Source organism: Ambystoma mexicanum, chromosome 1q, assembly GCF_040938575.1.
Source record: "Ambystoma mexicanum isolate Mex_15411 chromosome 1q, UKY_AmexF1_1, whole genome shotgun sequence".
In the NCBI taxonomy this organism is placed as follows: domain Eukaryota; kingdom Metazoa; phylum Chordata; class Amphibia; order Caudata; family Ambystomatidae; genus Ambystoma; species Ambystoma mexicanum.
In genome coordinates, this window is record NC_090922.1 from 130,208,058 (window position 1) to 130,225,597 (window position 17,540).

At 43.1% G+C, this 17,540-nt stretch overlaps 1 protein-coding gene across 1 annotated transcript in view; it reads left to right on the forward strand.

Moving 5' to 3' along the window:
• ZCCHC14 (zinc finger CCHC-type containing 14) overlaps positions 1-17,540 on the forward strand; it is a 1,189,754-nt gene that overhangs the window by 562,844 nt on the left and 609,370 nt on the right. The window contains exons 6-7 of the mRNA XM_069636185.1: positions 13,649-13,743; positions 13,834-13,888. Of these exons, the coding sequence (XP_069492286.1) occupies positions 13,649-13,743; positions 13,834-13,888 (150 nt within the window). The remainder of the gene's footprint in view (positions 1-13,648; positions 13,744-13,833; positions 13,889-17,540) is intronic.

Genomic DNA, 17,540 nt, shown 5'->3' on the forward strand with positions numbered 1-17,540 from the left:
ATCCATATAAAAACCTCACATAAAATTCAAATAAGTTTCAAAATCATTGTGCAAAAAAAATGTTTGTGTGCAAATCAAGCAAATGTGGAAGAGACTCGGGAGTACGACAGAAGAAAAGGTGTGAACAGGAGTTCCATTGTTCTTACAAAGCACAAATAAACAAACATGCTAAAGGAAAGAAGAGGTGGAATAAACAGAACACTTTGTTGCCGTTATTAAAATTCAGAGTCAATATTTTTCATGAATCAAGTCGATACAAAAATAAATGTGCAAAATGATGCAAATGTACAAAACAAATCAACAATGTCGGAAAAGTAGATAGCTGCACAAGCAGCTATGAATTTAATTCTCGTGTGCATTTAACTCTCAAAATTAAGAGCATCAGAAGAGAGCAAACATAACAAATCAACCCTGTGTATGAGTCAATTATTTTCAGTAATCGGGTCAGAGCAAAAACAAGAGATCTGTTTTCTCCCTTCATCATTCTAATGCAAAGAAATTCTTGGGAACCTTCAGCCTTCATGTTCACAAATCTAATTAGCAGGTTCATTCTTGGATTCCCTAAAATGTGGGCATTCCAAAACTAAATGCTTGTGTTTCCTTAGATTCTACACAATTAGGGAACCTACATTGGAACACAGGTTTAGCGCCTTTTGCACATGACAATTAAAGCACCCTCTGTCACGACTCGCTCCCTTCGCTCCCGTTCCCGCCACTTGGGGGCATGTTTTGGGGCTTATTCCTTGCTGGACATTTCCTCCGAACCTAATGCCACAGTGCTGTAATGAATTGGGAGCGCTAAATCCCTGTTTTCCAAACTACTTCCCTTCCGGATCCATTCCAGGTTTTTGGCAGCCAGCATGCTTCTTTAACCAAATGACTGTGCTTCCCAGAGTGCCTGGCCCACTGCTCCACCTCCACCCTTGCAGGACAAGGTTGGGTGGAGGATAGGCAACACCTGTGGCTGCAGGTGCAGCAGTCAGCACACCTGAGGCGTGTGCTCGTTAAACAGCTTTAAAAGCCTCAGTCTCACTTCAGTCCAGCGCTGGTCATCGATTGCAGTGTTCCTGTTTTTGACTAGTCCCTGGTTCCTGGTTCCTTGCCTTTGTACCTACTTCCTTGTTCCTGTTTTCTTGTTTCCTCCGCCCTGAATTTCGGATTCATGCGCTAATTGATTTCTGCTCCCTTGAATTTCCCTTTTTGTCTTCCTCTGTTTGCTGCAGCAATTCTCAGTGCTTTCCCCTTTTAGATGCAGCCCAGTTTGTCTGTGTTCTATATTTCTTTGACTCTGTCCTTTGCTGCTGTTACCCATTTGCCTTAGCCTTCCTCTTAGTTTAGTTTCCTGTCTTTTCCTTGGAGGGGTAGGGAGAAGTTTGCATAGGTTATTTCGTTTTTTCCCTGCTCCTGATCCTTACTTTCTAGAGGATCCATTCCATGTTTTCCACTGCACTTCTGCATTTATTTTCCCTTTGATTATTAGGTGTGGTGTGCGGTAGTAGCTAGCCCTGTGTGAATGCTTATGTTTTCCTCACTATTTTGTAAACACTATTCCCATTTAGGTATTTAGTTTTCCTTCCATTGCTGTTCTAGCCTTTCTGGGTCCCAGTTTCATCTACAGGATTCGTGGGCTAGCTGACATTCGAGAGGTTTATTTCGTCCTCGTGAGTACAGTTCTTCAGTTTCCTTATTTTATACCTTCAAGAGTGTTAGTCCACAGATCCTGTCATTGCTTGCCCTCCACGTGGGTTTAGCGCTGTCAGTACCTGTAACAGCAATTGGGGGTAAGGCGCTTGCCGACTTTCCTCGCGGTCAGGTGCTAACCCCACATCCCTTTTCACATATTAGTTTTGTTGTCACACTCTATTTGCAATCCTGGGTGTAGTATACATGAGTCTTGGTTCCTGGGTGCACATTTCCCTTGCCATATTCGCTGCCTTAGTACTCGCCAGACTAATCCTGACAGAATGACCAGCCCAAAATTCCCATTGAATATGGCAAGTTTAAGAAAGAAAGGCAGCAAGGCCTCTAACAAGTTAGTACAGAAAGCTTCCCCTACATTTACCTGTGACAATCAAATCACTAGTCTTGGCTTAAATGAACTCCTTGTCACGAATGGGCATTTACGAGCCAAGTATTTTTCCCATAGGATGGCACATCCTACATTGCCTGATCCTAGTTCGATCTTTTGTTCTGATCCCGATTCTATGTCAGCGCAAGCCTTAGCCGCAGAAAACAACACACTGTTAGACTTATTATACAAGAGTACCTCTGTTGTTGAACCCCATGATTCCAGTTGTGCTTCACCTCAGATAGAACAGTTTCATGGTACAAACATAACGAATGGAGGGGTTCCTTGCATAACTTCAGTTTTCTACCCTCAGTCCAAATACTTCTTTGCACAAGTACATACGGTAGTCCCTAATGTCAAGAGGTCTAAGGTCAATAGATTGCTTAAGGGTAACACAGACCAAGTTAGTATGAGAAAGTATAAATCTCAGAACCTGAAAGCAGTTGAGGACAATGCACAATCGGTGCACATCCAGATTGCTAGTGCAGGATCCAGCCCTTATGCCACTATGCCTCCCCCTGTGCCTACTGATAGTGATGTACAGTTAATGCAGGGCATGCTAAGAGCTAAGCTTGAGGAGTTAACACAAGAATTCATTTCTTTACAAGAGGAGAATAAGATCTTGCACGCATTCCTGAATACACCTCAGACTTTATCCATTGATGTTGATGAAGTGAACACAGTTCAGCCCCTGAGTGCAGAGACTTTTGTAAACCATGATAATTGCCACTATGTTAGATCTATTGGAAGGGAAAGTCTTTCTTCTAGCACAGCGCTCAATCTGGGCACAGTTTCTAACAATTGTTCTGCTGATTGTCAGGGATTGCAGTTAGCTGAAGATTTACAAGCCACTCCTTTACCTAAAGTTTCCTGTGTAGCAGTCTGTCATAATTCTGAGCTAGCACACATACAAGCTTCTGATCTCCAAACACAATACACAAAGGTGGCATACACAGATTCAGTCACTACAGTAGGCTTAGGTCCTGCTCTTGATACAGCTGCTGAGACTGAAGTAGATGTTAAAGCGGATGTGGAAGACGATCTTACCTCCGGGTTCACTCTTCCTTCTGCCAATTCTGATCAATACGAACAGTCAGAGACAGTACAGATTTCATGTTCTGATGAACTCATTCCACAGTATACAGAACCAAAAGACCAGCAGGCGATTCCTGAACTGTTGATTGTTAATCTGCCTCTTTCAGAAGCTAAGACAGAGGAATGGACAATTGACGAAATCCTGATTAACAGAGACTTTACTATGGTGATTCCACTGGTTGATTTTGACTTCCACAAAGAAAGAGACTCTGTGTCACCCACTAAAGAAAAGGACTGCAAGGGTACAGTTCAGTCCTTGGTTACTGGAGCCAAGGAGTCTAATGCCCTAAAGGTGCCCACCATTCCTGAGCCACTAATGTGTCTATCAATTTCTGAGACTTCTGTGTGTCCTCCTACAACCATTGACTCTTCTACGATCCAATCCACAGCCCTGCAGTCATCTTTGGTACACGTGTCTTCAATCAATGAACCGCTGCCATGTCTGCCATTTAATCAAGAGCCTCCACCATGCACGGGGTTAGTCCCAAGGACCCTGACATGTTTGGATTCAGCTACCGAGATGGCTCCAACTCGCATGCCTTCAGCTTCAAAGTTTCCTCTGGCCTGCCTGTCTTCAGCTACAGTGACTCATCCAGAAGATCATCCTTCAGCCAGAGAGCCTCCGGTAGTCCATCATATGTGCATGTCTTCAGTTCCAGAGTTTATTGCTTGTTTGCCTTCAGTTCATGATACACCGGTATCCTGCTTAGCTTCGCTTCCAACATCAGAGGTATACCTGTCTACACCATCAGATCCTGCTATATTTTCTACTGCTCCAGACAGTCCTCCTGAATCCCAAACATTTACTGTAGATGAACGTTTAGATTGCCTTTCTTTTGCTTCAGGAGGAGCACCAGAATGCCTGCCTTTTCCACAAGACGATTCTCCCAACTGCTTCACTTTAGCATCAGAGCCTCCTAAAAATGCAGCATCAGAGTTTGAGACTTTTGCCAGCTCCCGCTTCAGAGTCATCAAGCTGGACCAAGTGGTGAGTCAGAACCACTCACCTGGGTGTGCACAGGGGGTGGTGCAGACCGGCGTATTACCTACAGAACTTGTGCAACAGAATTCCACCAAGAAGCACCAGTTGGGTGCTAGTAGCCAAAGGAAGGGAATGACTGCTGCAGTTCAAGATGTGTCTGTTATTGCTCCTTCTGCGAGTGTGCCTGAAATACCAAGTACTGTGTCTATCACTCCTATCAGTATGCCAAACGTCCCTGCTGTTGTATCCAACGTGCAACAAAGTGGCTACACGACTGTCACCAGGAGTACCAGCCTCGTACAACCCATGGGACTTCCAGGCATCCAAGGCGTAGAATATGTGCAGTCAAACCTTAATCATTTTCAACCACAAGCCTTTTCCCAGATGGATGACAGAAAAAGATCTGAACCTCTACCTCAGCCGCCACCTTCTCTAATGGCTGAACATGAACATTTCCTGAAGCCAGCAACTTCCTCACCTCCCGCATGTCCGCTCTCGGCAGAAAGGCTAACAGAACTTCTACCATCGTCTAAGGCAAGTTGCACCAGCCTGCCTCCCTCCTCAAAGACTTACAAGGGTCCACTCCCAGTGACTGAGCTTCCTGGACCTTCCAACTCTGCTCCAGGTCCTGCAAGTTCTTCATGCCTTTCTTCGAACCATGAGTCTCTTCCTCACCAGAAGTCACCGTTTCCATCAGTATCACCTCCAAAGACAACACACTCCTATCATGGAAGCCCATCTGCCTTTGCCCACAAGCCACCATTTCCATCAGTGCCACCTCCAAAGAATAAGCACTCCCATCATGGAAAGAAGAAGTCTCGTACGGGTGGCGGGCACCCGAAGAGGGCCGTAGGAGGGGGTATACTGTCACGACTCGCTCCCTTCGCTCCCGTTCCCGCCACTTGGGGGCATGTTTTGGGGCTTATTCCTTGCTGGACATTTCCTCCGAACCTAATGCCACAGTGCTGTAATGAATTGGGAGCGCTAAATCCCTGTTTTCCAAACTACTTCCCTTCCGGATCCATTCCAGGTTTTTGGCAGCCAGCATGCTTCTTTAACCAAATGACTGTGCTTCCCAGAGTGCCTGGCCCACTGCTCCACCTCCACCCTTGCAGGACAAGGTTGGGTGGAGGATAGGCAACACCTGTGGCTGCAGGTGCAGCAGTCAGCACACCTGAGGCGTGTGCTCGTTAAACAGCTTTAAAAGCCTCAGTCTCACTTCAGTCCAGCGCTGGTCATCGATTGCAGTGTTCCTGTTTTTGACTAGTCCCTGGTTCCTGGTTCCTTGCCTTTGTACCTACTTCCTTGTTCCTGTTTTCTTGTTTCCTCCGCCCTGAATTTCGGATTCATGCGCTAATTGATTTCTGCTCCCTTGAATTTCCCTTTTTGTCTTCCTCTGTTTGCTGCAGCAATTCTCAGTGCTTTCCCCTTTTAGATGCAGCCCAGTTTGTCTGTGTTCTATATTTCTTTGACTCTGTCCTTTGCTGCTGTTACCCATTTGCCTTAGCCTTCCTCTTAGTTTAGTTTCCTGTCTTTTCCTTGGAGGGGTAGGGAGAAGTTTGCATAGGTTATTTCGTTTTTTCCCTGCTCCTGATCCTTACTTTCTAGAGGATCCATTCCATGTTTTCCACTGCACTTCTGCATTTATTTTCCCTTTGATTATTAGGTGTGGTGTGCGGTAGTAGCTAGCCCTGTGTGAATGCTTATGTTTTCCTCACTATTTTGTAAACACTATTCCCATTTAGGTATTTAGTTTTCCTTCCATTGCTGTTCTAGCCTTTCTGGGTCCCAGTTTCATCTACAGGATTCGTGGGCTAGCTGACATTCGAGAGGTTTATTTCGTCCTCGTGAGTACAGTTCTTCAGTTTCCTTATTTTATACCTTCAAGAGTGTTAGTCCACAGATCCTGTCATTGCTTGCCCTCCACGTGGGTTTAGCGCTGTCAGTACCTGTAACAGCAATTGGGGGTAAGGCGCTTGCCGACTTTCCTCGCGGTCAGGTGCTTACCCCACATCCCTTTTCACATATTAGTTTTGTTGTCACACTCTATTTGCAATCCTGGGTGTAGTATACATGAGTCTTGGTTCCTGGGTGCACATTTCCCTTGCCATATTCGCTGCCTTAGTACTCGCCAGACTAATCCTGACACCCTCTCACGAGTGTGGAATTGGTTCAGTTTAAAGCGCATAAATAATGTATGAGCAGAATTGCACGGAAAGGAGATTATGTATGAGCTACACGGTTCTCTTTTTCTAAAACATTTTGCTTACTCCGTATATGTACTCTATTTGTTCAAATCCTCTATGGTATCAATCCAATCCATTTCGTAAAGTTGTTTTTTTTTTTTTTAAACAAAGGCCGGACAAGTGCACAAATCGTTAGTTGCGACACCAAAATTGTCAATTAGCATTTGCATCCTCATACAGTACAAGGAAAAGTACCTAGGACCATTGACATTCAGCATTGCATGGAAATCTTGATATAGCGAGTTCCTGGGAGGATCTGACATTTTAGCAAAATTACAGAGTTACCTCCATGCAAATCTAGATGACAACGAAATTAAACTAAATTCGTGTCGAATTACTGAATTCGGAATGGCTAATACTAAAAGAAGTGCAGACGTCAGTAACCGGCCCTGTAAAATATTAAGAAGTGGTTTAATGTCAAATAGACACATATCTAGTCCATATAGAAGTACTGGTTCCACTTTCAAGGTGAAGCAGTCAATCAGCGGTACGTTTGAAAATGTGCAGTATTTGGCATAGATCACTTTCATTTGGGACATCAGTGGTCTAGATTTTTCATTTAGGTTATCACTCCACATCTTGATGGAAGAGGCATTACTCAGGTTATATCCTAGGTCTAAAATGACACTCGGATTTTGAAAAATAATTAATTATATGTGTGTTTAAATAATGATATGCATATGTTTTATCCCAGTATCAGGGATGTTATATCACTAACAACCATCAGGCAAAGTATCACAAAAGAATACAGTTCACAAAGCAAGTTAAAATTGAAAACCCAGTGCAGCCGAATTCACACATGGAAAAGTTGCATTTTTTTCTAGTTTGCAGTTTTAAATGCCAAAAAGTTTTTTTCAAAAACGCATGAAAAACACTGAATCGGAATGCGGTTTTTGGGCAGGGTGATAGATGCACTGCACAGGGACAATACAGAAGTGAAAGAGGAGGGTTATAGCTGGTGAATTGAGAGAGATTTGAAAGGTAGAAAGAGGTTTGTTTTTAGGGAAATGGAGCAGTTCAAAAGAGAAAATCGGTTTTAAAAATGAAAGGCAACTTTTGCTTAAACTAATTTATTTAGACTAGATTGTTAAAGAAAGCCACGGTACGTGCAAGGATTGATTCGCGACGTCAAACTTTTTCCGCCGCGTTCAAATCTATGTGGGAATTAATTTAAATTACTCCAAATATTACTAATGAGTTACAAGATGAGGTGAATGAAAGAGTTGTGCTACCACTAGGAAACAAGAACAGGGGGCACAGAGAATTAGAACAGTCTAGACAAATTATCAGGGTATGGATAGGGTTGCTTGCTTAGAGAGTGGAACAAAGACAAAAGTCAAGATGGGGTAGACTGTGTTATGGGATGGGGATACTCACAGTCCGCTCTTAGATTTGGGATTAGGAATAGTCAACCGGGTTCTGGACTCAAGGGCTCGGGTCACCAGGTAGCGGCGGTCTCTCCTAGCAGAACAACAGCTGGGCCTGTCTTGTTATCGGATAATCAGGACAGCTGGATGGCATTGTTGCAGCGGGCATGCAGTTAGTGGGCAAAAAGCCAGGCTGGTCTCAGGATGCTTCCCAAAATAATACCACAGCTTTTGGTTATTGGGATTTTTAGTGGGATTTCTGGATTGAGGCCTTGCTGGGATGGTCAGCAATGCTTTGGCCTTGCAGTGGAATCTGGAATCAGCTATGCTTTGGCTTTGCAGTGGGATCTGGAATCTGGCAAGATGGATGTAGAAGATCAGGAACGCAGGCGCAGGAAATTCAGAAAAGAGTGTCCAGGGTCCTGTCAGCCACCCTTTTTATATAGCATGGTGACATCATAGAATTATATGGTAGGGCTGCCTTAGCTAAGCACACCTCTAACCCACTGGATTGGTCAGGGGTGATAGTTACCAGCTTCCTATCAGCTGGTTTGGTTTCAAGAGCATAATATCAGATTTATGATGCAAGTTTTACAATGTCCAGAACCTCCCACAGTTACTTTAGCTAAAATCCAGTTTTGTCATCAATCGCACATTTGTACAGTTGGGGCCTTATAACAAATTACATAAGAAGGTTACATATTTTATGCAGAACATGCCAGTTCAACTCTCCACTTTGTGAGACATTTTTTTGCCCTTCTGATAATTTGTAGTCATTTTTAGTGTGAAATTTTCGGCCTAAAATTCTATCACTTTACACTTGTGTATGGATTATCATCAGGCATGTCGGTATTGAATTTTACATTGGCATCGTGTACACTTTCCTCTGAATACCCAATTCTCTGCCATTTCTGTTCCTAAGGTGGCAGTGAAGGCTACAACATCTTAAATTAAAACCCACAAAATTACATTAAAACTGTTAACTTTTTACAGTCCTGCGAATTTCTGTTGCAAAATGACCGTTTTTAAAAGTTTCTTAATAAAATAGTCTTTTTAAACAAATGGGCATCCTTTGTCCTTCACTGGAACCATTTTCTTTTCTTCAGCTACCACCAACTGTCAATTCAGCCCAGTGTGGGGAGGGGGTTTCCCAGTTTGATTGAAGGTTTATGGCCCCCTCCACTTCACAGGTTAGTGTCCCAGAAGTTCCATTGTAAGAGGCCTCAGCCCAGACAAAAGTCTGCCAAGGTAGCAATTATCACTTGTGTGTTCTAGCATCTACTGTGAGGGCCTTCTGTTGCTGGCAACCCTCAAGCAGAAACCTGTTTGGGGCTGATTTCCCCATGTAGCCAATGCAATTTAATTCCTTATTTTGTATATTTTTGTTATAAATCATAATAAAGTCTGTTGAATAAGAATTCCCCTATATGTTTAACAGCACAAAACCCCTTCACATTGCTAGACGAGGGCAGGGCCTTATCCAACATACACCTTTAAACAAGTATTTTTCTTAGTTTGCAAAAGTACATTTTAAACATGTGGTGACTGCTGACATTTTCCTTGCAAATGTGGTTTTTCTCTTCCCTCTGACTTCCCACATTGTTTTGTAGCCAGAGTTAGTTTCTTGTATGCAGCAATTTGTTTAAACACAGATGCACTGAAATTGACATAGGCCCAGAGAGCCAATGCCTCTTTGACGCATTGATCTTTGATATTTTGTAGCCCAAAAGTAAAGCGTTTCCCGTGTAGCTGAAGTAAAGCTTCTTTTGAAAAACAGCCTGTCATTCAGGGATACTGTTCTTGTCTGCTGGAGCACAATGTGAATGTGGATGGGCATGTCAGGGTCTCATTAATGAAAGTAGTATGATGAGGAATCAGAGGACGAGAGCAACAGAGCGGCATCATTTTTAAATGTAAATCTTTCCCTTTTTCAATGGTAACATTGGGCTCGCAGCAAAGCAGCGCTGCTTTTTCACTCCCCTACTTTTGTACATGTAAGAACACACTGGCAGGCTTTCTCAGTGTGCCCCTTTGTTCCATCCTGCCCCATATGTGCTTGGCAAGATGGTGCAGCCATCTTTTTGTAGTTGCAAAACAGTTTTGCCGTGAGGCAGTGGTGCTCACAGGAGCCAGCGCAGCCATTTTGCTGTTTGTGCTAAAGTGCAGCTTTGTTATGGATGGGAGTACAGCTGAGTGGGTAAATATATCCCACACAGAGGTATCACAGAGGTTCCTCGTACCGGTACTAAAGCAAACACATGCAAGGCCAAGGGTCCCAGTGCAAGGACTAAAATGATGAACAATTTCCGTGGTTCCTCGATTAAGGGGTAATAAGAGTACCGGCAATGCCAAGGTTCCCCACCAGTGGGGCTAAACTTACTGGTGCTTTGCCTGATGCTCCATCTAGAAGGGCTAAATATTCCACTTGTGCAGCTAAGGTTCCCTCAAAAAGGGGAAGGGGAAGGGCTAAGGTTCAGGAAGCCAAATGCGATTTGAGCCAATAAACTTGCTTGAAGTCACCCAGAAAGACTCATAGCAAGTTCTCGGGTCAAATGGCCTTTTTACCTCCCCAGACTGGGCCTATTATAATGCAGGCTAAAATGTTGTTCAAAATGACAGCTTCACATGAGATGACCGATGCAAGATTTTATTTACGTTATCATCTGAATCATGTCCCAGATCTATCCCCTGTTTTTCTCTGGGTAAGGACCCTTTTTTCTGGGATGCTTCAGTGGTCAGCCACAACACATATTTTGTTAAACACTCTGTCTGGCTCCAACATAGTCTCCTATGTATTATGTAGATACATGGATGGGCAAGTCATCTCGACAACCAACTTCTGCGTCTGTGGGTTCCTGGACCAGGCAGTGGCCCATTTCTCAACCTCGAGGTTGGTAACAGTGTTCTGAAGATTCCTTTATTTTTTTTCTGCCTAAATTCCAAGCGCCCATAAACTATGTATTGGTCCGTAGGGGACTTTATATTTCAGCCTTTGTAAGTATTCAGTTTTGGGTGCTCTGAAATTATATACAGCTAAAATTGTTCCAGCCTTGACATACGAATTAGAGGTAATTCTTGCCGACTTGCGTATCTACCTTAACACATTATGGGAAATCTGGGGAAAAACATTTGTCCTTTCCCTTTCTATCCCTAATTGTCATTAGACAAGAATTAGGGCTGATTTCTCTGAATTCTGTTGTATGGTGGAAAACATTGAGCGTTTATGCAAAAATGATTCTCCCTCCGCCTAAGTCCCTCGTTTTAATGTATCTCTAGTTGAGAGATCTATTCCATCCATCGATTAATTACGACGCTGACTTGATCATCTTCTGGAAAATGTTGTCTCTGATATAGAAGAACTAGCAAATTATACTAATAAGACAAAAAGGAGACTTTCCGAGGGGGACCGGACACAAACCATTTACAAATGCGGTCACTACTCGCTCTATTCAGAATACTCAAGATTTGTTTAAAAGCAAGGTTGCCCATCAAAGTATATTTACCTTTTTCTGTATAATTATCTTAGACCTACTTATATCAGATTTAAATGAAATCAAATATCAACTCTGGAATGCATTGGCCCCAGTATGGTATGAAGCATGGATGACAGAATATGTAGGCTCTACTAAGTGGAAGTTTCTCTAGAAACAACCAAACTCTTTGTTATGTATTGCCCAAAAAAGGTAACTTTAGACAATTACAGTTTGCATGCTTTATCCAGGAGAACCTTTGTGGGCACAATTGATGGTAGGTCAGAATATTTTATTGATATAATAAGTACTTTAGAGCGATCTTTTCAGCAAATTAATAAACTAGTTTAAATGTTGACTCCCATATTCCATTTTAATAATCGGTAATGTTGGATTGTTTATATTTCTGCAATGGCTGTGATTTTATGTTTCTTGATTATTGAAGGATGACAATATATATACTGTTTTGATCTTATTCCACTTTGATCCTCCGTAATAATTCTTTTGTATGTGTGTTTTACTTTATTAAGGCAAATCACAATAAACATTTTTTTTAGAAATTCAAATCTTGATGCACTCATACTCAAGTATTTCAAGGATCTTTTTTGGGAAATCCTCCCTCAACTACAGGAGCCACCAAAGCTCTCTGGGTCATCTGCTTCACCACCAACAGCATCAAAGTCTCAGGAATACCCAATGACTGACGCTCAACCGGTTCCAGCAGATCCAAAACCTCAAGACACCTAATTCAAAAGATCCCTCGGGAGAGCCCTCCAAGCTGGATAAGCTATAAGAGACATGACAGGCTAATGAACCATCATAACACCCTGAAGATTCTTCCAAGTTCATATACAAATTTTATGTAAATCAGTTGAACTATCAGGTTGTCATTCCCCCCCACCCTCTAAAACACCATTATCAAGGCAGGAAGACCATTACATACAGTTGACATAAGCAAAAGGAGGCATTGTCTACATGGACCTCACCAAGTAGGTACTGGAAAAGAGTTTTTCGTCTTCTATCCCTGGGACAAGAAGGCTGTCCTGGAAAATAATCCAGCATTGCCAAATGGATTGTACGCTATATGCAAAAGTGCTACCCTCTTGCACAAAGACTTTTGCCAGTTTAGTTCATACATTTAGAAACCACTACTGCTTCAATAATCGGATGAGCAGATTCAAAGGCGGGATAGGCAGTGCTGTGTAGTTTTTCTGCCATGCCTTCTAGACACCTGCCTCTAAACCCAAACACTGCTTGTTAATCTATAAAGCCACATGCTCCCTCCCCGACCTCCCCCTCCCCGAAGTGGTGATAGACGACACTGGCAGAACACCAACTCCATGTTGCAATCACACCTTACTTTCTTGCGCATATACTGAATCAATTGGATATAGGCAAGTAGGGGCATTATGGGCATGGACACATAGGATGGGGATAGTGTGACAGCAAGGCTCCGAGAGACCCTTAATTATTCTTTAACGTAAAGAACTTGCAAAACTCTGGAACTACCATAAGATGGCAGAATATGCATAGAATGTGACTACACAGCTACAAAAAGTGTGTGCATGTGTACAAAAAATATGGGATGTAACTGATAAGACACTGGTGACTGTTCTTTCGATTTCAGAGGGCAGAGATAGTAAAATAAGTTATCTATAGAAGGAAAATGTTAGCGATTAAAACAAACATTACCAAGGTGAATAATTTGTTTCTGAAGACATCCTGTTTTAAACACTAGATATATAGCTTAATTATTAAATGGTAGAAAGTCAAAAACTGTCGCGATGATATGTTTGTCACCCAGAGCTTTCATGGGATTGCTGTGCCTGCCAGAATATGTCATACATTTTCCTTGTGTGTGTTCAATATTCATACATTTTGTGTTTCCAAATGAATGCATTGATAACAAATTATAATTTCTGATTCATAAAGGGATTGACTTGTTTCATGCACACAAAACTAAAATATTGCTGCTAGCAACGGTAACTGAAGGCCCCTGATTGTTTTATCTTTACGTCTATGGCCATATGTGCAGTGACAGACTTTTTATAAAACCAGGTTTATAATTATTTTCAGAATGATTGCCACAGTTTGACATTTGAAGTCTCTTGTATGGTGAAAACTCTTTGGTTCTGTGCCCTGCTGTTATGTTTTCTGAAGACTTGGGTTGAGTCAGTATTCAAGGCATCTTTTGTTGTCTTCTCACATTGACAAAGTGTCATCTTGTGATTACTACTTTCTCTGTAAATGTTGTTTCTATTCAAATTTGCACCTCTCAGCTCACCCGCCTGCAGTAGGGCAAAAGGTCCCGCAGATGCAGGTCCCAGCCTTATTGTGTTCATTATGTGAATCGTAACCAGATTGCATGGTAGTAGCACCCTATCTTTTGGTTCAATCTGTATCCATACATTATCTTTTAGGTGTTTGGTGTCATTATCCCCCCATATGTTGAAATGTGAACCTATTAGAACATTCTTCAGCACTTCCTCTCCTATCCAGCATCATCAAATCCCAAGTGAGTGTCAAAAAGTATATGACATTTTTTTTTTTTTAATGGTATCCAATATTTTTTGGGTTGTTTGATTTACATTCTCCATGTTTTTAGGTTCTAACACTACTTCCCATCACAAATTGAATACTCCAGTTGGTGTGGCTGTAAGGTAAGAGAAAAGGTTTGGTGTGTTTTCCTAATCATGTTAGCTAATTATATTATGGTATTTATTGAGCGCATTCCTAACTTTGAGAAGCAATAGAAAGCTTTACAGAGCTATACAACAATACAGATGCGGAACATAGTGCTTTTCAGAGGTAACAGAACAGATATACAGCAAGGGGGTAGGATACAGAGGAGGGGTACAGCTGTACCGGGTGGCATGGACAAGACGGGCGGGCGGCATCTAGTGAGTCAGCTGGTGCGAGGGGCGGTGTGATGGCCTAGATTTTGAGGAGGAGAGATTCCTTGAAGAGGTGGGTCTTGAGTTCTTCTCTGAAGTTTAGGAGCGTGGGGGCGTGTCTGATGCTGACGGGGAGGAGGTGCCATCATTTTAGGGTCTAGGCAGAGAATGCTTGTTTTCTGGTCCTTTCCTTTTTGCAGCGACGGATTTCAAGTCTGCACGTGTCTTTGCTTCTGGTGGTGCGCTGTCCGCCGGAGATGCTGAGTTTCTCTGCGAGGTAGCTGATGACTTCAGTGCGACTGCCTTACAGATGATGCAGCAAGATGTGAAGGTGATTTGTGCATGCAGTGGGAGCCAGTGAAGGTCAATGAGGGCTGGGGTGATGTGGGCCTATCTGCGTAGACCCTTGATGAGGCGTGTGGCCTCATGTAGGACACTTCTCAGGGGTACAAAGGAGGATGACTGGAGGCCTTTGAGTAGTTTGTTTGTTTTTGTTTATTTGTATAGCACGCAAATCCCAGAGGTATCTAGGTGCTTAAGCTTACGAGATTGGTTTCAGTGCTTCAGTTACAGAATAGGAAGGGTAAAAGGGAGGAAGAGAAGTACATGGTGATCACATCCATATGGCTTGACCCCATGTTACAGTGCGGCAGCAGCACAAGATGCAGAGTCAAATCAAAGGGCATATACATGGTTCCTAACCCCAGTTGCAGGGCGGCAGCTACCCACAGATGCGAGAGACCATCAGTTGGCAAATACAAGGTGCCCATCCCATGTTGCAGGGCGGCAGCAACACAAGCTGCAGAGTCAAATTGGAGGGCATCATGTTGCCCACCAGTAGTGCATTGAGCCCATCCAGGTGGGTTAGGACCAGTGCTTGAACGGTGGATCTAAAGCTGTCCGTAGGCAGGAAGGGCTTGACTTTCCTCAGGAGAGAGAGCTCATACCAAGCTGTCTGATTTTTCTTAGCTATGTGTATCTTGAAGAAGAGGTGCTTGTCAATGTGGAACCCAAGGGGCTTGGCACAGGAGGTGAACCAGGTCTGTATGTCTGGGTGTTCGGTGTTGTTGGTGAGGAGCAGGAATTCGGTCTTGGAGGGGTTGAGCTTCAAGTATGAACTGGACATCCAAGACCGGATTAGCAAGAGGCAGGTTTTGAGCCTATGGATGTCCTTGATGAAGCCAATCCTGAGGTATATTTGTGTGTCGTCAGCGTATTGGTGGAGTAATTCTACTGTCGCCAACACTTACCTTCTCTGCATTGTATTTCTCAATTTGTAGGTTTCGAAGAAAGAGAACTACAGTGTCATGGTTGTAGTCTCCGTATGCTCGAACCATTTACAGTCTGTCTATGCTCTTGAATAGCATCAAGGGCAAGTACAAAAGTGAAGTCCAACTTGCTTGTTGTATAAAGTTGATATAGTCATGCTTTTCTGAAAGACAGGTCTCCTAATTAGCAGTGGGTGCCCCAACACCCTCAGCGTAAGCTTGTTGCACTGCCACTTTGCGTATCCCAGAAGCTCTTGGAATTTTTAGCTATAGTCGACAGGTGCTGGAGAGTCTGCACAACAAACTCGCTTCTTTGATTGCATACTGCCCACAATTTCTTGCAGAGCTCCCTTAATTGTTCCTGTTTGCAGAAGGAAATGCAGTGGCTTTCTGTCTGCGTATAACTTCCAGGCTCTCAGCCACTGACTAGCAATAACCAAGTAGATGGTGAATATTTCTCGTGGTGACCACCCAAGACCTTATTTTCTTCCTCAAGGTCAGTTTCTCTCTACCCACCAGGATATGGATTGTGTGAGGGATCAGAAACGAAAGGCCGACACAAATTTGTAATGTTTTCAACATTAGTCATTTTTATTAAAAGAAAAGGGGGGTGGATAAAGGACTATCTATCATTATCCTAATGAGTGTCCCTGCTTATGAAACTAAAACAAAAGTAAGCTGGCCTTGTGTCCAAAATGTATCTGACCCTCACATTAACATACACAATCACAAGGTGCAAGGTAAATGTCTCTATTTTCAATTCAACAAAAGTGTTTAAAAATCCAAATGTATAATTCCAACAAAACAATCCTTGTATCCAGGGGTTGGTTCCCTTCCGCTGAACTGTTTCAGGAAAACCATTGACAATGTTCTGTTCCAACAATGTTCTGTTGAAGGTAATTAAAATGTCTCTTTCAGTTAATACTTTCCTTGGGATGGCAAGGCAAATGTATTTTCCACAACATTGTTAGGAGTATAGCAAAAAGGAAGTTTTTTTTACTTTACAGGATGTCAACATTTGTTATTTCAACAACTGGTTTTGGCTCTTGCAGATCCCCTGGTGTACTCTCCTGCCAGATATCTCTTTACAAAAAGAAGTCACTGACTGATGTGCATCTTTCATCAGGTCTTTCTGAAATGTTCACTTTCTTTCAAGTATAACACAGCTGCACTTCTTCACTGTTTATACTTCATTGACTTCAGATATTACTTGTTACAACTTCGCCCATATTGACATCCCATACACAGGTTTGTTCACGTTCTGTCTGTCAACTTCTTCAATAGTGTCTCTTGACCGATGGAAATACTTGGTCCAAGTTTCTCCCAATTGGCATCACATGTAAGGAGATTTGTACAACATTTGCCCTTCCATTCTACTTGGTTGGTTTTCAAAATAATTACCCAGGTTAACCTAAGTTTGTTGGCACGTCCCAGGGCCCCCAACTTCTCTGGATCAACTCACTGTTGTAACATGCAGCTGCAGTGAAGTTTGCTATTGGGCAGGCTTCTGTTTCTAGGCAGACTCTCGTTCAGTTCCCACGCCAGCTTTCCACCTACTCGCCGATGGAACCTGGGCAACCCAGCAGGGCTGTGCCGCCTTCGGTCTCATGGCGGCTGTCTTTTTTCCAGTGGTCCCTCCAGGGTACTCGCTGTGGGTTCACCGGACTCCCGCTCCACCAGTAAGGTATGCCTCCAGGCGGTTGCCTGTAAGCATTTGGCTCTTCTAACACAGCTCGTCTGTGTGTCTTCCTCCACCTTTGGGTAGGCTTTGTGCCTCGCTTTCTCTGCAGCTCGCCTCTCTTTTCTCTGTTTGCAGGTGATCTTCAGATTTAAATAACCCGCACACCTGATTGTGAACCTGACAACTAGACCGTGCGTTGAACTTGATGTTAGTTTCATTCCACATTGGCTCCTTACTCCTCTTCTTCGTCTCAGTACTTGAGGCTCTCTGGGACTTTGAGTCCAAAGGAACTTTAAACCGTTTTAAGTTGCATTGCTGGACATCTTTGTTTAAATAACCATCACAAAAGGTTCGTTTTGTGAAAATCCTTCGTGTGAAGATGTCTTCTACTTCGTCTTCGACCCCGCGTCCGGGTTTCAAGAAGTGCGGGGTGTGTGTGTCCAAGATGTCGGTGACGGACTCGCATGGT